The sequence below is a fragment of the Hemitrygon akajei genome, chromosome 3 (assembly GCF_048418815.1).
Source record: "Hemitrygon akajei chromosome 3, sHemAka1.3, whole genome shotgun sequence".
NCBI classification, from domain to species: domain Eukaryota; kingdom Metazoa; phylum Chordata; class Chondrichthyes; order Myliobatiformes; family Dasyatidae; genus Hemitrygon; species Hemitrygon akajei.
In genome coordinates this window covers 42,865,149-42,887,005 of record NC_133126.1, presented here as the reverse complement: position 1 = coordinate 42,887,005, position 21,857 = coordinate 42,865,149, and the positions used below count along the sequence as shown (strand labels likewise).

General features: G+C 42.7%; 1 protein-coding gene across 11 annotated transcripts in view; it reads left to right on the top strand.

The window, feature by feature from the left end:
- eml1 (EMAP like 1) overlaps positions 1-5,052 on the top strand; it is a 223,163-nt gene extending 218,111 nt beyond the window's left edge. For all 11 annotated transcript variants that reach the window (XM_073039693.1, XM_073039691.1, XM_073039692.1 and 8 more), the window contains 2 exons: positions 1,015-1,145; positions 3,880-5,052. In XM_073039693.1, the coding sequence (XP_072895794.1) occupies positions 1,015-1,145; positions 3,880-4,005 (257 nt within the window). In that variant the 3' untranslated portion in view covers positions 4,006-5,052. The remainder of the gene's footprint in view (positions 1-1,014; positions 1,146-3,879) is intronic.
- The last annotated feature ends 16,805 nt before the right edge of the window (positions 5,053-21,857 follow it).

Sequence of the window (21,857 nt, the reverse complement as noted above, 5' to 3'; positions counted from 1 at the left end):
CTTACTTCCTCCCTTACCCCCTCCCTTACTTCCTCCCTTACCTCCTCCCTTACCTCCTCCCTTACCTCCTCCCTTACTTCCTCCCTTACCTCCTCCCTTACCTCCTCCCTTACCCCCTCCCTTACTTCCTCCCTTACCTCCTCCCTTACCTCCTCCCTTACCTGCTCCCTTACCTCCTCCCTTACCTCCTCCCTTACTTCCTCCCTTACTTCCTCCCTTACCTCCTCCCTTACCTCCTCCCTTACTTCCTCCCTTACTTCCATTCAAGGCCCCAAACAGTCTTTCCATGTGAGGCAACACTTCAAATGTGAATCTGTTGGTGTCATCAATTATGTCCGGTGCTCCCGATGTGACCTCCTCTATATTTGTGCGCCCCAATGTAAAAAGGGGAATCACTTTGTCATGCGCTTCTGCAAAAAGTGGAGTTCTCTGTACCCAGCCATTTTAATTCCTATCCTCATTTCCATTCCAACTTGTTGGTCCATGGCCTCCTCTTGCCATGATGAGGCCGTTCTCAGGGTTGGGGAGCAACACTTCACATTCCATATAGGTAGCCTACAACCTGATGGTATGAACATTGATTTCTCCTTCTGGGAAATCTTTTCGCTCCTCCTCCCATCCTTCTGCTATCCCCCACTCTAACCTCTTGCCTCTTCTCCTCCCCCTGGCACCCCTCATCCACGTTCTCCCATGGTCCACTCTGCTCTCCTATCAGATTTCTTGTTCCCCAGCCCTTTACAATTCCCACCCATCTGGCTTCAACTATCACTTTCGAGTTATCCTCCTTCCCCTCACCCCACCTTTTTATTCTGATGTCTTCCCCCTCCCTTTCCAGTCCTGAAGAAGGGTCTCGGCCCAAATCATCAACCTCATTTATTCATTTCTGTTTATTGTTTTCATTTATTCATTTCTATAGATGTTACCAAATGTGAAGTTGAATTTCCCATCACTATTCTAACTGCCAACAATTTCCTTGTAGCTGAATATAGATAATATGTACCTTTTGTGTTGCAGGAGTTTGGCCTGAGGGATCAGATGGAACAGACATCAATGCCGTGTGCAGATCCAATGATAAAAAACTTCTCTCTACAGGCGATGACTTTGGCAAAGTACATCTGTTTTCATGTCCATGTTCACAGGCCAGGGTATGACTTGAGTTATTCATAGTCCTTCTTTAGAGTTTACCTGTCCTTTAAGACTTTCTCCGTCCTCTATAAAGCTTCGCCACTGTTGTTCCATGATGCTCATGCACATAAGAAGTAGAAGCAGGAAGAGTAGGTTGCATAATTGCACCAATCCACTTCATCCAATAAGATCATGACAATTGCTGACTTCATCCCTAAATTCCCCTCTGATTTCCAACAAGTCCTAAATTATTTCAGTCTCAGCCAAAGATATAGACCCGGATTGAGCGTCCCAGTCCTTGAAGTGGCGAGTTCCAAATATCCTCTGGGCGGAGACGTTCTGCTCCCCCTTTGCCCTGAAGGCCAACCACAAGCTGAGTGCCAAGCTGTATTAATAAGCAGCAGCTGTTGTCTAGGTGCTCCAAACCAGTAAGATTGTGCCCACTGTCAAACTGTCCTCTAACATGTGCTGTATTGATTTCAAAAGGGAGCATACTACATTAGATACACAGTATCTTTAAAAAAATAAATAAGGATTACAAAGCATGAATTACAGTGCTGTCTGTTAAAACAGGACCACTCCTACCAGACTTTGTGGGGCCTCCACAGGGTACCCCATCAACATGGAACATATAGCTCAAATATACATGTACAGGCACCTCTCTCCACTGCTGACTAAGCTGATGGGTATGTAATTCGAGCATCTGTGAGAAAGGTCACCAACTCCTCTGCACTTGACCACACCTTCAGTAAGTCAGCCATGTGCCAGGTGAGACTCAGATCATCTGACGTAGAGAGATCCTGTCCCAGTTTGTAGCTCTTGGTAATCAGGGGCAGTTTGCCTTTTAAAGATAAACTGGCTGCTCCGGGAAATGCAGTACAGCCAGAACTGTAATTTACTGGAAGTGTGAGTATTTAGGGGCAGTTCCACTCCGTAGTCTGTGAAACTTTAATTCTCTACTCCATTGTATTTCTTTGTCTACTGCTTTTCCATGTTGGCAGTTCTTTTCCAGTATATATTTGTGCATTTTACATTATTTCTGAAGAGCTATGGCTTCAAAAGTACTTTGAAACAGGAATCAGAGGTAGTTTTGAAATGAACACTATTGATTTAAAGAGAGATGTTGTAAAGGAGCAGATCGTATGTTCTTTGTGCCCAAGGCCAAGAATTAATCAAGTGGTTTGGTCTTTGTACCTTCTGGATGGACAGCAGTGAATAGTGATACATGTGACAGGTAGTGAGGAAAGGTTTGACCAGGGAATGATTACTGGTGCCAGATATGGTTATTGCAGATTCTCAGAAACTGTTCACCTCCTGGGATTTTCATGCACAGCAGTCTCTAGAGTTTACAGAGAGTGGTGCGAAAAACAGATACAGCCTGTAAGCCGCAGTTCTGTGTGCAAAAACGCCTTGTAATGAGCAAGGTCGGAAGGCAATGACCAAACTGGTTCAAGCTGACAGGAAGTAATTAAAATAACCACATGTTTCAGCCGTGGTATGCAGAAGGTCATCTCTGAACACACAACACAGTGAGCCTTGAAGTGGATAGTCAACAACGGCAGGAGACCATGTACACTATGTACATACACTCAGTGGCCACTTTTTTAAGTATAGGAAGTATCTAATAATGGACATACTGAGTGTAGATAACAAGAGTTTCTCAGATTGGTCAATGGAAGATGCTTAACACATGCAGCACAACTTTATGAAATAAACATAATGGAATTTTGCAGACTGCAGAAAATCTCATGTGAGTGAGGTCTTGTGACCTGACATCATATAATTAAGCCTTCAGGAATGTGTTCAGTTAAGGTGGCATACTTGCTTGGAGCGATGTGTGGGGAATGTTGTTGTTGTGTTTGACGGAGAGATTTTCTGAATATATGAAGGACTATCCTCTGGGTAGAATTATCAAAAGCTGTGTGCAACTTTAATTGAAATCAATCTGTTCAGGACTGACATGAGTTTAGCCTTGATCACAGCTTAATGGTGATATACAACTGAGGTAACTAGTTCCTTTATCTGTATATTTGATACACAGTTCAAAGTAAATTTATTATCAAAGTACATATGCATTACCATATACAATCCTGAGATTCATTTTCTTGCGGGCATACTCAATAAACCCAACACGGCACAACTGGGTGTACAACCAGTGTGCAAATACAAAAAGAAAAAAGAAATATAAGCAATAAATGTTGAGAACATGAGATGAAGAGTCCTTAAAAGTGAGTCATCTCCATAGGTTGAGGGGGCATTTCAGTGATGGTGCAAGTGAAGTTGAAGTTGTCCTCTTTGATTCAAGAGCCTGATGATTGAGGGGTAATAACTGTTCCTGAAGTTGGTGGTGTGAGTCCTGAGGCTCCTGTACCTTCTTCCTGTCTGTTGGCAGCAGCGAGGGGAGAGCATGACCTGGGTGGTGGGGCTTCCTGGTGATGGATGCTGCTTTTCTGCAACAATGCTCCGTGTAGATGTGCTCGATGGGGAGAGCTTTACCTGTGATGTACTGGGTGGTAGGGTTTTCTGTTCAAAGGCATTGGCGTTTCCATACCAGGCGTTGATGTAGCCAGTCAATACGCTCCCCACCAAACATCATGGTTTGGCGATAGAAGTTTGCGAAGATTGGCATGACATCTAAAACTTTGGCAAACTCCTAAGGAAGTAGAGGCGTGTCGTGCTTTCTTCATAATTGCACATGCGTGCTTACAGTATGAAAATCAAACAGAAAAAAAAGACTTTTTGTTTAATTTGCAGGCTCCAGGCCACACATATGGAGGACACAGCAGTCATGTGACCGGTGTGAGCTTCCTCTATGATGACAGTCAGCTAATCTCCACTGGTGGGAAGGACATGAGTGTCATGCAGTGGAAAGTCATTTAAATTGACCTTCTGTCCTGAAATTTACTTTTGGACTTCAGAGCAAATGTAACAAATGTGGAATAATATTTGCCAGATGTTAAAACTGCAGCTAACAAAAAATAAGAGAAGTTCCTGCACTTTTACAGCCCTTGATTTGACATTTCTGCTAAACGTCAAAGATTTTACTTAAACCTCAGGAAAATCGAGCCTCTGCAAGGTTACTGGTGCATGGTGTGGTAATGACTGTATTCCGGAAAACAGACTTGATCCTGCTCTCTACGGGCTCCAGCATATTTCTACGTGGTGAAGTGAGGGTATGCCTGTGCTAATGTGCAGTATTGTTCATGAATTTACTCCAACATAATGTCTGTGACTACAAACTTTCGTTTTAATTGGTGAGAATAAGCTGTAATAAATTGTTTACTATTGATATTGTATGCACTAAATTTCCTGTATAGACAAGTCTTTAGTAAACATACTGTATAATGTAAACACAAAAGAGGTTCTGCAGATGCTGGAATACTGTATAATGTGTCTTAAACCTATGTTGCATTTTGTATCTGTTACTAAAGCATGGGGAAGCTTGACATTCAGTTGTCACATTGGCGCAAGCTGCTATGTATTTTCTTCCCCCATTCCCCACCCCGCTATATCCACACCTAAAGGGAGCCACAGTTAGATAAACACAATAATTTATTTGCGGAACCTATAACTCATGCACTCTAAGCTTGCAGAGACAGAGAGAACGAGCCTACACTTCTATGAGTGTGCAACGTCTACTCCTCCTCTGCCCTCACCCCATTCCCTCCCTAGGAGTATGCTGTGTGCATGGAAATTTCCCCATTGTAAACAAAGCTGACTGCTTGCAAGGAAAAATGCAGGCAGGGGTTTAAACAGAGCTGACGAAACAGCTCACACTTTCAGCAAAATCAGAACATGCAGTTTACATTTGAAATGTATGTAGAGTTTTTTTTATTAAATGAAACTTATTGGTACATTATTTTAACACTAAACTTCAAAAGCCTGTTCTGTGAGTCTTCATCAATAAATCAAAATTGCTGAAAGGTACCATTGTGAGTAGGTGTCTGCACTTTTCTAACCTACACAGGATAAGCAATATTTAAAATGAATTTCAGTTTAAAGATTTATTGCTTGTGAATTTGCACATTTTGCGAATATATGCAAAATTAGCTATCGAACACACAGCAAATTAATCAAACGTGCATCTTATTTACATCCTAAGTCAGAAAAAAGGCAGGAGGTGACCTCCACATAATGGAGATGATAATCACATGAGCATGCAAGCAGAAGCCATTGAAGCCAATATGCTCTCATATATTAGAGAGGATTGGATGGGAAGGGGCCGGTGGAAAAGAGAGGATAGAATTTCAGTGGTGTTTCTCTAGGCTCCATCGATCTAAATGAGCTTTAGGGATGTGATGCAGTGATTTATGCAGGTATGCCTGGGAGTCTCTTTATCTGCCCCCAAAGTTATAATGGGAGGTCATGACAATCAGTCATAGAGCACTGCAGTACAGCCAAAGGACATTTTGCCCCATAAGTGCTTAATAAAAGTATAAGATTAACAACATCAGAGGCAGTAAAGTAAGGATGTAGTTGCAAACATGAAATTTCTTATTCAGTGACTAATGCAATCCTATTGTGATAGGAAGAATGGAAAATCAATCAAGAGGTTTCATTCAGGGAATGGTCCCAGCAATCAGATCATATTACAAAGAGGCAAAGTAATCCAGGACATTCGAGAGAAAGTGAAGCTGGATTGAGCCGGTAGGTGCAAGGAGCCAGGAGATCCAAATTGTTATTTTATGAACAGTGACTGGTGGGCGCCATACTAGCTTAACAGCGTGACACAGCTACACCCTGGGTCGTCGGAGCTCAGAGTTCAGTTCAGGAGTCTCTGTACGTCCTTCCCTTGGAATGCGTGGCTTTCCCCAGGGGCTCAGGTTTCCTCCCACAGTCCAAAGACGTGCCAGGTAGGTTTATTGGTCATTGTAAATTTCCCCTAATTAGGTTAGGGGTAAATCGGGGTTGCTGGGGTGACATGTCTCGAACAGGCTTCTCTGCGCTGTGTTACTAAAATCCAGATAATCAACAGCACTTTTTGACTTCTATATCGGCATGCAACCCCACACCTACAAAAGCTCATTTAATATTCTACACCTCTTTTGTTAATTTTTTTACTTTTAAAGGTATTTTTTCTAACAGCGTTCTAACTGCATTCCCTTGCTCTACTCTCTGCAGATTTTAAATCCAAAATTCTACTCCCTGTGTCAAGACTCACCTGAAGTTTAACACTCCTGTGCTCACAGGCTAAAAATGCTGGGTAAATTCTGCCTCATTTTGAAAAATTCAACACCCTGAACCATCCGCATTTTCCAATGTTATCCCTCTGGGTTTCCCTGAAGTTCACAGTTGTAGCCTTGCTATCTAGAATCCCCTCCCTAAATGCCACCTGTTCTCTCTATATCTTTCACTTCTATTACTTACCTTTAAAACATGCCTCAATGACCAAATGCTTACCCCAATATCTGCTTATCTAAGTGATAATACTTCTGAGAAGCACTATGGGACATTCTATATATTGACAGTGTTGCTTTTGACACTGCTGACGGATACAAGTCCATGCTAGATAGCAGAAGCAAAGGAGACTGGTTAATGGATCAGCACATGGGCAAAATTAGTTGATGGAGCTAGAAAGAGAGAAAACTTGGAGTAAAGGAGGATAGGGAAAAAGAAGCATTAGAGATTGGAGATCTTAAAGCCTCCACTAAACCCACCAGGAAAACCTTGCATATTACAGTGCATTTACTTTGAAACCACAGGTCTACTGTATTTGATTTTCCTGTATACGTGCTGTTGGGTGAAATTTGCAAATATCTAGGCCATTCAACTTTTGTAACAATACAATAAGTGATCTATTATATATTCTAACTGAAAGCTGAACGTTCCAATGCTTAGTAAATAAAAACAATGTTTGCTACTCTGTTTCTAATAGTAACAATTTTAACTTGCTGATGTAAGTTATGCTGAGATGGAGATTTGTAAATTAATTAGATTTAGCATCCACTTGATGAAGGAGGGTGAAGTTAGGGCAATTATAATGAGCTGGTTTCATAGGTAAAAGAGTTGAATGGAACACTCTGGGAAAAAATGTGAACATATGGCAACGCAAACACTACGATGTTAGAAACTGCGTGGTACGAACAGATGGACAGAGACCGAACACTTCCAAAGGACAGTCCAACTTAATGTTTGCGGTTCAGAGACCAAAGAGATTGTCGCTTTACTAGCAGCAGCTCCCGAAGAGCTAAAGTGTTTAAGGCATCAAGAAATTTTTAGAAAACATCAGGGAAGAATGGCCTTATTGAAGAGACTTCTAAATGTAGATGGGTATGTGTGATAAAGTTTTAGTGAAATGTTTTCCATTTAACTAGATGTTCAGTTGGCTAAATCCAGAATATTAGTGTAATCATGATTGTAATCATGGTGTTAAAAGGAATGGATAACACAGTATCTCAAGGCTTCCTGGAATACTGCACTTCACTCCCACTCATCTTCCACCCTCAAATTTATGACTCTACATTTTTGACATGTACGATCTTTCTCCACAACATCAGATGGCAGTGTCATGATCACACTGTGTTTGCCATCATCTTCACTAAAAAACCTTACAAATGTATCGCCCCCCACCCCCAGCATAAATGTAATGAGTTGCCTCCTGCCGCAGCCTTCCTTGACCCTTCATGATAATATATAAGATAAATAAGATTTCAATGTATACTTTACTGAAAGCCAATGTCTACCGATTAAAAATATTTGATTCTCTGGTTCCAGCTTCAGACCGTAGATACCGGGGAAATTATAAACCAATATGTAAAATTTCTGTGAATTTTGCTCACTCAAATTACTCTGAAATAAGATGAACTGGGCAAAGTTTAGTTTGTAATGTAAGAAGATCAAAATATCTAAAGTTGTGGAAATAATCCAGGTTCAGTTTGATTTGGACTGTACTCCTGAAAGCCTTCACCTTCAGGAATCAGTTAGTTTGTCCTTTAAATGAAAGACAAACAACTGTTTAATGATTTCCTCAATCTGAATGTACCAGTTGACTGACCTGGCAAATATGAACACACGAGAAGCAGAGACTTATCTTTATGAAATTGTGAAATTAAATTAAATTAAAACCAAAGCATTTTGGAATTGGCTTAAATCAGTAAGTAAATTGTTATTTCTGGCTTTTGCCAATGTTTAAACGTGTCTAGCATATTTTAAAATAATCCATGATGCACTAAATTATTTACAACAATTTTGAAAATGCCCATATTAGTGTTTCAAGTATTTCCAAAAAACAAGTATTTTTAACAAATTATTTATATTTTACAACAGTTTGTTCATATTATGATTTTGGTTTTTATAATTTATTATGAATAATATCATTGAAATAAAGGTTAACCCAAAAATGATGTTGAAAATTGTGTCTTTTCTTCTTAAAGTTCTCTAAATAGGGTTCATATATTTTAATGGCGCAATTTAAGGAGCAACCAAGAAAGGATCTTCTGTAGATTTTTAAAAATTTAATTTTCTTTCTTTTTTTCTCATTCACAATGAAAGAGGTGGGAATGCCAGACAGGATAGTGGAATGCTCCTCTTGCGGGATATGGGAAAGCAGGGAGACCTCCAGCATCTCTGATGACTACACCTGCAAGAAGTGCAACCAGCTGCAGCCTCTTACACACCAGGTTAAGGTATTGGAGCTGAAGCCAGATGAACTCTGGACATTCGGAAGGCTGCGGGGATGATTGGCAGATGATACTCCCAAGATGCAGGACTAAAGTAACTGGGTGGCTGTCAGGATGGGGAAAGGGGAATTCAATGTTAAGGGAACGGACAGGAGGTTCTGTGGACGAGAAAGAGATTTCTGGATGATATGTTGCCTCCTGAGTACCAGAGTCAGGAACAGTTTGGATCAAGACAACAGCATTCTTAATTGGAAGGGTGAGCAGCCAGAGATCATGTTCCAGTTAGGTTTCTATGACATAGGTAGGAATGGTGATGAGGTCCTGCAAGCAAGTTCAGGGAGTTAGGAGCTAAGTTAAAGAACCACCAAGTTAAAGAACAGAACCACTAGGGTTGTGTTCTCAGGATTGCTATGCATGCCAAGTACTAGTGAGGTCAGAAATAGGAAGATCATACAGATTAACACATGGCTAAGGAGTTGGTGCAGGAGGGAGGGCTTCATATTTCTGGATCATTGCGCTCTCTTCTAAGGAAGTTGGGACCTGTTAGGGCAGGACAGTTTGCACCTGAACTAGAGGGCGAATATTGTTGTGGGAAGGTTTTCAATGCAAATATTGTAGGAAAGGCAGGTGAGCTTAGGAAATGCTCAGCACATGGAATTATGATATTGTAGCCAGTATTGAGACTTGGTTGAGGAAGGGCAAGATTGGCAGCTCAGTGTTCCAGCGTTTCATTGTTTTAGATGTGATGGAATGGGAAGGAGAGTTGTTTCTCATCAGGGAAATGTCACAGCACTGCTCAGTCAGGTCAAATTGGAAAGCTCATCTAGTGAGGATAGATAGGTGGAACTGAGGAATAAGAAAGGGATGACTATATAAATGGGATAATATTATAGATCACCAAATTGTCAGCAAAATTTAGAAGAGCAAATTTGCGCAGAATGTTGTAAGAAGTAGGTGATATGAATTTTCCACATGTTGACTGGGATAGAGTTTCCCAAAAGTGTTCAGGAAAGTTTCCTTAATCAGTACATAGTGATTGCCCATTGGCTGAGAAACAGGGAGCTGGACTTGGTGAGGATCGTGCTGCTGCTTGATTAGGAGGTGTCAGAGGAATTAGTGCACAAAGGCAGTGGGCGGTTTAGCAGCGAGTGATCGTCTTAGTCACTTCCCTTGTGATTCAAGGCCCCGCTGGACATTGGTAAGGTGGAATACTGCAAGTCTGATCCACTAATTTATTGGCAGATGGCAGGGGAGCTGTGTGGCTTTGGTCACAGCAAGGGCTAGGCATCAAGCCTGTCACCTGTTCACAGCTGCCCAGGGGAGAGGTGTTGCAGGCGGTGCTGCCCCCCACCCTCCGCTCACCAGAAGACAATCTGTGTTGTATTTGACTCCAGACTGCTACAACAGTCATGGACTCATTGTCTTGAAATATATGTTTTTCATGTGACTCTATTTTCCTGATATATGTGCTTTCTGTCTTATATGTGTCATATATGCCTCTGTATTTTGCATCTGTATTTACTCATAAGCTGGACACAGAGTCTGTAGGAGTGAGGCGACGCAGCAGTAAGGTCTGACCCTATACAGATTACAAAGGAGGAGGCATTTGCTGTCTTGATGCAAGTTAGGGTGGATGAATCCCTAGTTTCTGACAAGGTGTTCATTTGGACCTTGTGGGAGTACTGTGATGCCAAAATTGCAGGGGCCCTAGCATTCTGACAGGCTGCATCACTGTTAGGTATGGAGGGCTTCTGCACAGGACCAGAAAAAGCTGCAGAGGGTTGTAAATTTATTCGACTCAATCTCGAGTACTAGCCTACAAAGTACCCAGGACAACTTCAAGGAGCGGTGTCTCAGAAAGGCAGCGTCCATTATTAAGGACCCCCAGCACCCAGAGCATGGCCCTTTTCTCACTGTTACCATCAGGTAGGAGGTACAGAAGCCTGAAGGCACACACTCAGCGATTCAGGAACAGCTTCTTCCCCTCTGCCATCCGATTCCTAAATGGATATTGAACCCGTTAACACTACCTCACTTTTTAAATATATATTATTTCTGCTTTTGCATGATTTTTAATCTATTCAATATACATAAACTGTAATTTATTTATTTATTTATTTGTTTGTTTGTTTTTAACTTCTATATTATGTATTGCATTGAATGCTGCTGCTAAGTTAACAGATTTCACGACACGTGCCGGTGATAATAAACCTGATTCTGATTCGGACTCTTCTGAAATTTAAAATGTCCTCAGCAACAAGTGCTGGAGGATTGGAGGATAGCTGATATTGCTCCATTGTTAATCAAAGACTCTAAGAATAAACTGGGAAATTATAGCCCAGTGAGCCTGATGTTAGTAGTGGATAAGTTATTGGAAGGTATTCCAATGGACTGGATATACAAGTATTTGGATAGACAGGGACTAATTAGTGAGAGTCAGCATGGCATCGTGTGTGGTAGGTCATCTCTAACCAATCTTATAGAGTTTTTTGAGGAAGTTACCAGGAAAGCTGGTCAAGGCAAGGCAGTGGATGTTGTCTACATGGACTTTAGCAAGGCCTTTGACAAGGTCCCGCATGGGAGGTTGGTCAAGAAGATTCAGTCGCTTAGCATTCAGGATGAGATAGTAAATTGGATTAGACATTGGCTTTGTGGGAGAAACCAGAGAGTGGTAGTGGATGGTTGCCTCTCTGACTGGAGGCCTTTGACTAGTGGTGTGCCACAGAGATTGGCACTGAGTCTGTTGTAGTTTGTCATCTATATCAACAGTCTGGATGATAATATGGTTAACTGGATCAGAAAAATTGTGGATGATACCAAGGTTAGGGGCATAGTGGACAGCGAGGGAGGCTATCAAAGTTTGCAGTGGGATCTGGACCAGCTGAAAAAATGAGCTGACAAACGGCAAGTAGAATTTAATGCAGACAAGCATAAGGCATTGCATTTCAGGAGGACAAACCAGGACAGGACTTAAACTATGAATGGTAGAGCACTGAGGAGTGTGGAAGTAGAGAGAGAGATCTGTTGAAGTTGTGTAAGACATTGGTGAAGCCCAATTTGGAGTATTGGGTGCAGTTCTGGTTCTCCTACCTACAGAAAAGATGCAAATAAGACTGAAAGAGTACAAATAAAGTTTACAAGGATGCTGCCAGGATTTGAGCACTGGAGTTATAGGGTAAGGCTGAATAAGTTAGGACTTCATTCCCTACTAGAGTGTAGGAAAATGAGGGGAGATTTGATAGAGGTATATAAAATGATGAGAGGAATAGATAGGGTAAATGCAAGCAGGCTTTTTCACTGAGGTTGGGTGAGGCTAGAACTAGAGGTGATGGGTTAAGAATGAAAGTAAAATGTTTAAGGGGAACATGAGATGGAACTTCCTCACTTAGAGGGTGGTGAGAGTGTGGAACAAGTTGCCACCAGAAGTGTTGTATGCAAGGTTGATTTCAACGTTTAAGAGCTGTCTGGGCAAGTACCTGGATGGAGGGGTATGGAAGTTGATAGTTTGAATGCAGGTCAATGGGATTAGGCAGATTAATCATTTGGCACTGACTGGCTGGGCAAAGGTCTGTTTCTGTGCTGTGCTACTCTATGAGGGAATTACTCTAAATAGTCCGCAGGTTAAAAATTTTTGAAATACTTCTTCAAAAGTGCAATTTCCCAAATCACTTTTAAAATAAAACCATAAGGTATAGGAGCAGAATTAGGCCATTTGGTCCATCGAGTCTGCTCCACCATTTCATCATGGCTGATCCAATTTTCCTCTCAGCCCCAATCTCCTGCCTTCTCCCTGTATCCCTTCATGCCCTGACCAATCAAGAATCTATCAACTTCTGCCTTAAATATACTTAAAGACTTGGCCTTCACAGCTACCTGTGGCAAAGAATTTCACAGACTCACCACCCTCTAGCTAAAGTAATTCCTCTTCATCTCTGTTCTGAAATGATGCCCCTCTATTCTGAGGCTGTGTCTTCTGGTCTTAGACTCACCCACCATAGGAAAAACATTCTCTCCACATCCACTCTATCAAGGCCTTTCACCATTTGATAGGTTTCAATGAGATCACCCCTCATTTGTCTGAATTCCAGTGAATACAGGCCCAGAGCCATCAAACACTCTTCATATGACAAGCCATTCAATTCTGGAATCATTTTTGTGAATCTTCTTTGAACTCTTTCCAGTTTCAGCACATCCTTTCTAAGATAAGGTGCCCAGACCTGCTTACAATACTCTAAGTGAGGCCTCAGCAGTGCTTTATAAAGTCTCGACATTACATCCTTGTTTTTATACTCTAATCCTCTTGAAAATAATGCTAACATGCATTTGCCTTCCTCACCACAGACCCACCCTGCAAATTAGACTTTAGAGAATCCTGCACAAGGACTCCCAAGTCCCTTTTGCACCTCAGTTTTTTGTGTTTTCTCTCTATTTAAAAAATAGTCAACCCTTTCATTTCTTCTACCAAAATACATGACCATACACTTCCCTTCACTCTATTCTATCTACCAGTTCTTTGCCCATTCTCCTAATCTGGTTAAGTCCTTCTGTGGTCTCTCTACTTCCTTAAAACTACCTGCCCCTCCATCTATCTTCATATCAGGTGCAAACTTTGCAATAAAGCCATCAATTACATCCTCCAAATCATTGACATGTAATGTAAAAAGAATCAGTCCCAACAACGACCCCTATGGAATACCCCTAGTTACAGGCAGTCAGTCAGAAAAGGCTCCATTTATTCCAACCATTTGTTTCCTGCCAATCAGTCACTGCTTTATCCATGCTGGAATCTTTCCAGTTTTAACATATAGCTGTCCTACCTACTTGATAGGGAGAGACAATTGCCCTAATCTTTGTTTCCTTAGAAGTGTAATTACAATTCTGAGATGGAATCTTATTTTGTGTTACGTTCTGTTGTATTGACACAGTCACATGATCATGTTCTCTGTTTGTCCTTCCTAAAACTCGTAGAGGGAAGGTAATCTATTGTATTTGGTTCTCTAATATTCTCCACTGCCCATTCTTCAAATAAAGAAGTCTCGTAAATGAACAATGCGAATTAAGCAAGCCTTTGAGCTAATACACAATTAATTGGGAAGTAGTTTACAAGAACATCCCATTAATATAATTTTGTGTTATTTGTGTCTTGTGCTTCTTGTTTTGGACCTTCTTTTACTGTGATAGTGTTACAATAGAAAAAAATTGATGGTTACTATAAATTGATAATTCACTGTGAATTATTAATCTTATATGACACATCAAAAACTCTATTCCTGCCACACTGGACACTCAGCAACATGGTTACTGACAGAACAGCTCTACGAAAGATGCCTTTGTATTTGTCATGCATCTGGCCCCGACACATCTAGAGAACATGGTCACTTAGGTCAGAATGTTGTTTCTGGATTTCAGTTTGTCCCATCGATCTTGGTGAACAAACTCCTTCTCCTCAGTTTAAACACACCACTGTGCAACTGGGTGTTGGACTTCTTAACCAACAGACCTCAGATAGTCAGGCTGCACAAATGCTCCTCCCTCACCATCACCCTGAACACGGGTGCCCCCCCAGGGCTATGTGCTGAGCCCACTGCTGTTTGCTCTCCTCACATAGCCAAACATCCGAATAATCACATTGTCAACTTCAACACAACAGTGATGGGACTCAACACCAACAATGATCAGAGAAAAGGTGGAAGAGCTCGAAGCCTGATTCCGGGCAAATAACCTCTTCCTCAATGTCAACAAGACAAAAAGGATGGCTATCGACTTCAGGAGAACTTGCTGCTCTCACACGCCTCATCGACAGCATAGCAATGGAATCCGCAAGCAGTTTCAAACTCCTGGGAGAGCACATCTTGCACAACCCCTCATGGTCCCAGAACACTATCAGGAAAGCTCACCAATGCTTCTACACTCTAAGGAGGCTGAAGAGAGCTGGACTATGTACATCAATACTCCATACCTTCTACAGACGTGCAGTAAGGAGCATCCTAACATGCTGCATCACTGCATGGTGTGGAAAATGCTGGAAGGCTCTACAACGGGTAGTCAAAACTGACCAATGCATCACTGGCACCAGCCCACCCACCATCGAGGGCATGCATACCTAAAGATTCCAGAGAAAGGCAAACAGTAGCATGAAGGATCCCACCAACCCTGCTCATGGACTGATTTTCCCATTCCCATCAGGGAGGAGGCTATGTAGTATCCTTGCCAGGACCATCACTCAGAAACAGTTACTTCCCCAAGCAGCAAGTCTGATCAATACCTCCACCCATTAACCCACCCCACCACCACCACCACCACTACTTTATCCTTTCCTGTCAGGCCCACCTTATGTACAGACACTCCAATGCATAGCGTCATTTTATGGGCATAAAATTTAATCCATACCTAGAAGTAATCCTATAAATTGAGTGGAAAAGCAAATTGTGCAGAGTATTCTGAGAATCTGCAGAGAGATATAGGTAGGTTAAGTGAGTGGACAAGGATCTGGCAGATGGAGTACAATGCTGGTAAATGTAAGGTCATCTGCTTTGGAAGGCAAAATGGAAGATCAGGTTATTATTTAAATGGTAACAGATTGTAGCATGCTGCTGTGTAGAAGGACTTGGGAGTGCTTGTGCACGAATCACAAAAGGTTGGTTTGCAGGTACAGCAGACTATTAAAAAGGCTACTGGAATGTTGGCCTTCGTTGCTGGAGGGATTGAATTTAAGAACAGGGGGTTATGCTGCAACTGTGCAGGGTACTGGTGAGGCTGCACCTGGAGTACCGCATGCTGTTCTGGTCTCCTTACTTGAGGAAGGATATACTGGCCCAGTGAAGAAGTGGAGGCAACTTCAGTACTGTACGTACTGTATACATAAGACAAGGTCGGATAGATTCTTGCATAGTAGGGGAATTAAGGGTTATGGGGAAAAGGCAGGTAGGTGGAGATGAGACTATTGTCAGATCAGCCATGATCTTATTGAATGGGGGAGCAGGCTTGACGGGTTAGATGGCTGACTCCTGCTCCTGTTTCTTATGTTCTTATGTTACGGGGAGAAGGCCAGAGAGTGGAGCTGAGGAGGGGGAAAAAGGATCAGCCATGATTGAATGGTGGAGCAGACTCAATGGCTCCTATGTCTTATGGTTATGGTATTTATATTTATTGTGTTTTTTTATGCCGCATTATATCTGACGTTACAATTATTTCTCTTTTTCATCTGTGTACTGAAAATGACATTAAACAATCTTGAATATATTTAATTTGCTATTGCAATCATCTTTGAATAAGGTAAAAGGCAAACAACCAAAAATAGGAGTGATGTTGTTTAAAAGTTAGAAACATTACTTTTCTGATTATCAAACAAGAAAGATGAATCTGGATAATACAGGTTTTAGAAAAACTGAGACATCTGAAAATAATAATAGCATCATAAAATATAGAGTACAAAAAACCTTCTCTATCACATGTCTATGTACTCTTATTCTAACATTAGTTTCACTGCTAGCTATTCTACTGACTGATGCGAGCAGATGCCTCTCCACCCAAACTCACTTTATCACCAACAGTCAAAAAAGAATCAACCTATATTCAACCCATATTCAATACTGGAAATAAGAAGAACATGTACTTATCAGAAGACAGATAAATCACCTAAAACAGATGGACTACACCCATGGGTTCTGAAAGAGGTAGCTGAAGATATTGTGGAGGGATTAATAATGATCTTTTAAGAACCACTAGATTCTGGAATGGTTCAGGAGGACTGGAAAGTTGCAAGTGTCACTTATCTCTTTCAAGTTGAGTCAGTGGTATTGATGAGGGGGGTGTGTACTCTGTCTTTTGATCTCCTGAAGTCAATGATCATCTCTTTTGTTTTAGAAGTGTTCAGGACCAGGTCGTTGTCCTTACACCACTCCGTCAGATGATCCACTTCGAGCCTGTAGGCTGTTTCATCCTCATCTGAGATCAGGCCAACCACTGTGGTATCATCCGCAAATTTAATTATGGAGTTGGAGGTGCAGCCATGTGTGAAGAGTGTGTAGAGCATGGGGCTCAGCACACAGCCCTGCGGGGTGTTTGTTTTTAAGGTGAGGGTGGTGGAGGTGTGCTTACCAACTCTGACTTGCTGTGGTCGGTCTATGAGAAAGTCCATGACCCACGAGCACAAGGAGGAACCAAGGCCAAGAGTGTTCAGTTTGCTGAACAGTTTATGGGGGATGACTGTGTTAAATGCAGAGCTAAAGTCCACAAATAACATCCTCACATAAGTGTTCGGTTCCTCGAAGTGAGTCAGAGCAATATGGAGGGCTGCTGTGATTGCATCCTCTGTGGAGCGGTTTTCCCAGTAGGCAAACTGGCGTTTGTCCAGATCAGGTGGGATTGTAGCCTTAATGTGTGAGAGCACAAGTCTCTCAAAGCACTTCATGGCTATGGGTGTCAGCGCTACAGGGCGATAGTCATTCAGGCACTTCACAGCTGATTTTTTGGGCACTGGGATGATGGTGGAGGTTTTAAGGCATGTTGGAACAGCAGCTTGTTGCAGTGAGAGGTTAAATATACTTGTGAACACCTCAGCAAGCTGGTCGGCACATGACTTAACCTATATTGAAGTGTTTCAAGAGGCTGGTGATAACACATATCAATTCCTGCCTGAGAAGAGACTTGGATGCACTTCAGTTTGCTTGCCTGCACCACAGGTCTACAGCAGATAGCATCTTCTCGACTCTTCACTCAACACTGGAACAGCTGGGCAGCAAAGATGCATACATCAGGATGCTCTGTATCAACTACAGCTCAGCATTCAATACCATCATCCCCTCAAAGCTAATCAATAAGCTTCAAACCCTTGGCCTCAATACCTCATTGTGCAATTGGATCTTCAATTTCTTCATCTGCAGACCCCAGCCAGTTAGGATAGTCATGGACTCACTTTCAAGGATTCTTCAACTCATCTTCTCAATAATTATTACTTAATTTATTATTAATAATTTCTTTTTGTATTTGCACAGTTTGTTGTCTTTTGCACATTGGTTGTACACACAGTTGGTGAAGTCTTGCATGGATTTTGTTACATTTATTGGATCTTTTGAGTATGCCTCAGGGTTGTGTATGGTGACATACAGGTACTTTAATAATAAATTTATTTTTGAACTTTTTTATACTGCTGTGTGGGAGAAATGTAGATATAACTTGCTTTAGCTTATTGTCCTGAAGCTAATTGGTCTTCACCGATACATCAAACTTGAACCTTATGCAGTTGGGCATGGTCTAATTCTCAGCAAACATAGCTTTTGTACTTGTTAGAGTGATTTTTTGGGGTTTCACACATATAACAAATAACTTCAATCTTCAAATCAGAATATAGATTGTAGATTAAATTTAAAATGTTGCATTGAACACTAGGTCCCTAAAAGCCTTGAACCACAGACTTGAACATCAGGTGCTGGTTATTATACATTTAGAGGTCTGTGGTATGGGTGCGAATTGGGAAGTATGAAGTTTGTGTGTAGTTTCAAAGAAAGCATTTTGGATTCATTGTAAATATGGAATTGTCCCTTGATGTTAAGCACATAAAATGTCAGGTAGTGTTGGGCCAGCCAGACCTTCTCCACCGAAATGTTTTCAATATGATGCCTGCTCGTTTTGTCAAATAAGGAAGCTGCTTCATGTCTACCAGTACCTTGCTCCAGTGATTTAATTCACACAACAACTTTTGGTGTCAGAAGTGAGGTACCTTTGTGTGACCCATCATGTGGCCAGCAGTCTTTGGGGTCCAAGTGGGTGAGTATTTTTAAAATTAGCACTCCACTTGGATCTGCTCGGGTCAGTGGCACACGGGAACGTGAGGGATGACAATCACGGAGAGCTGAACGGATGGATATAAAAATAAAATTGTGTGACTGCATGTGTGTTCACGTAAGAGATGGGGCCACCAGTTGTGAAGGGTAGTTATTGAAGGTTTGGGACACTAGAGTGGGGGCATGTGTTCTCATTCCGGGAGCTGCATTTTAGCATATGCATTTTGCAAGAGTGATGCAAAGGAATACAGCAGGCATCAGGAGTTCAGGCGCAGAAAAGTAGCAGATTGCAGAGTACGTGCTCTGTGGTTTTAAGTATGTGCTATTTAACTGGTATCCGTCTTTTATTTTTTGTGTACTGTGGAAATGGAGATATTTCAGGGAGAGGTTTTACCCAGATATATCTGCCAGGGTGGCACCTATTGAGGTCAGGCAAAGTCAGGTTGAGAACCCTGATGATCCGAGCCAGCCCTTGACCCTGATTGTGACCATACATAAACCTGTCACCCCTGGGGAGAAACAGATCATTTTGTCTAAGTTGCTCTCTGTCAAAGTCACATGTGGGAATTTGGAATTGTGGCACAAGTTGGAGGAAATGGTTGAAACTCACCAGATGCATCCTAAAGATTACACGTGTTGGTAAAAGCGAAGTGCCCAAGGCATATGTGGGACAGGATGGCCCAGTGGATGGTACCTGGGCAACTACCGGGAACGCCAGCAATGAAGAAAGATATCACTCTTTTAGAGGTCAAGTTAGGCAGCAACTGGGGGGAGGTGAGAGTAACCGGGGAATGATAATGACAGTAATTCAAAAAGCTGAGGAGACGGCCATGGATTATGCAGAACGTAAATATCGAGCGTATGAGGAGTATTCCAGGTTGGATAATCCAGGGAGGGACGACCCAGTCTTCCTGAAAATGCCGAAGGAAGGCCTGAGCTCAGCCCAGCAGGAAATTTTAGATTTGGGAATAACAGTAGGGTCAACCTACTCTGCGATAGTTTCCTGGGCCGGTGAGAGAGACCAAAGAAAGTACGAGAGAAATCGTAAAGTGGCGGTAGTGGATCAGCTGCTGTGATGTCGCAGAGGGTTTGTTTTGTGTGCTGGCAGCCAGGGCACACAGCAAGGAACTGCTGGAATAGAAATGGGAGGGTAAAGGAGTTGATACGCTACAGCTGTGGCCGATCAGGACATGGTTGGAGGCAGTGCCCAAAAAAGAAGAAAGAAAAACAGGTGAAAGTCACAACATCCGTGCAATCTCTCACTCCATCGGTGCGTGAAGATGGCTTGTATATCAGAAAATGATGTGGTGACAGCCCCCACTGTCAGTGCTGGTGACCCGTTGGTATACTGTACCCAACAGCATTGTTAGGGGGCCAGCAATGCAATATGTTAGTGGACACGCGGGCATCAGTATCAGTAACTGACCCACCCTTGCCAACAACCGAACAGGCTGCTTATATTACGGGTGTAGGAGAAAAAAACAGTGAAAGCAGACACCTGTACTCGAGTTTGGCGGGGTGCAGCTTCCAATATATTCCAGTGCCTGTCCAAATAATGAGGGTACTATCCTGGGAATAAGGGAAGCAGGGGCCATTATAGATTCAGGAAAGGGAGAAATAATATGGACAAGCCCAGGGCAGTGAACACATAACACCAACAGAGTACGCAGCATAGTCAATGAAGCCACAGCTGCCCTGACCCTCAGAGACCGGAGCCAGGTTGGTTTCTATGGGTTACTTTGTCAGCAGTTCCCATCGGTGTGAGCTAGACACAAGCAAGGTTGTGGTCAAGTAAAGATAAACCCAGTTAAAATAGAGGGCGGCCTGCATGCACCCCCAAGCAGTATTCTATAAAAAGTGACGCACTGGTAGTTGTTTGTAAGTCAGTGATGATGGTTAGGGACACTAGAATGAATCCCGCGGGAGGTGCACGAGTGCCAAATAGAAATAGAGCAGGAAGAAGGTATTGGTGTGAAGGAAACACCTCTGGAAGGGGAGGCAGAGAAGATGTTTATAGGTGGTCTCGGAGTTACATAGACGGTACAGGGTGGAAACAGCCAAAGAGTTGCTCAGCTCGGGTGGTGGAACTGGTGGCACTGACGGAAGAACTGCTCCACAGTGAAGGCAAATGATCAAATATATATACTCACACATGCCCTCGGGGTGGTGCGTAATGATCTGATGGCATGGGCATGGCGAGGATTTGGACCCTCAACAGGGGCAGGTATTCAGCACGGGCACCTGATTCATCAATTGCTGGAAGCAGTGAGTCTGCCAGCAGAGGTGGCAGTAATCAAAGTGAGAGCTCACCAGGAAGGGGAGAGTGAGGAGCTGAAAGGAAGTGAGTGGGCAGACATTACTGCAAAGAAGGCGGCAGAGGAACAAGGGGCAATTGAAATCGAAAGTGTGCAGGAAGAAACAACTGAAACCAGATTAGTAAAATGATATGAAGAGTTGGAGGCAGAAGGAGAATGGGGGAGAAAGGGAGCAAAGGAAGGACCAGGTGGGAGCTGGACCCCCGAGGAGGGAAGAGTCACGGTGGTCCCACCATGTATTAGGCAGATACTACCATGGGGTGATGCATCAGCGATCACAACCCTCTGGCAGCACTGGTGGTGGCCAGGGATAGGCGGGGGTGTTGAGAAATTCTGCTACTGTTGTATGATTTGTACCTTAATAAGGGTGTAAAGCTACAGCTGGCAAACCAGCCATGGCCCAGAGAACCCTGAGAAAACAGGTAGATGGACTTCATGGGGCCCCTGTCAAAAAGCAGGGGGCAAAGCTACAGTCTAGAAATAATGGATCACTTCACCCGGTGGGGAGAAGCTTTCCAACAAGGGACCACTGCACAGATTCTAGTTCGGGATTTCCTCCCAAGGTGGGAACCCCAGTCCAGGTGGACTCGGATCAGGGAGCACAGGGAAAGTGATGAAGGAAATGTGCCAACTGTTAGGGATTTGGCAATGGTTCCACGTACCCTACCACCCTCAGAGCTCAGAAATGGTGGAAAGGATGAACCGAACAATCAAGAATTCCTTAGACAAAGCTATAACCGAGATGGGAAAGACATGGGTTGATGTATCACCAGGAGTCCTGATGAGATTGTGAGCAACCCCAAACTGCACACTGGGTCTCAGCCCCTACGAATTATTGATGGGGCGAGCAATGCGACTCCCCTATGGGGTAATTTCGGGTGGCAGGGAGCCTGGGGATTATAGGGATAGAATGACACAGTATGTGAAAGGCCTTAGTAACCAACTTAAAGTGTTGAAAGGCTGAGCAAAACGACAGCTGTACTTTGCTAATCAGAGAGAGCTGGAGGGAAAGG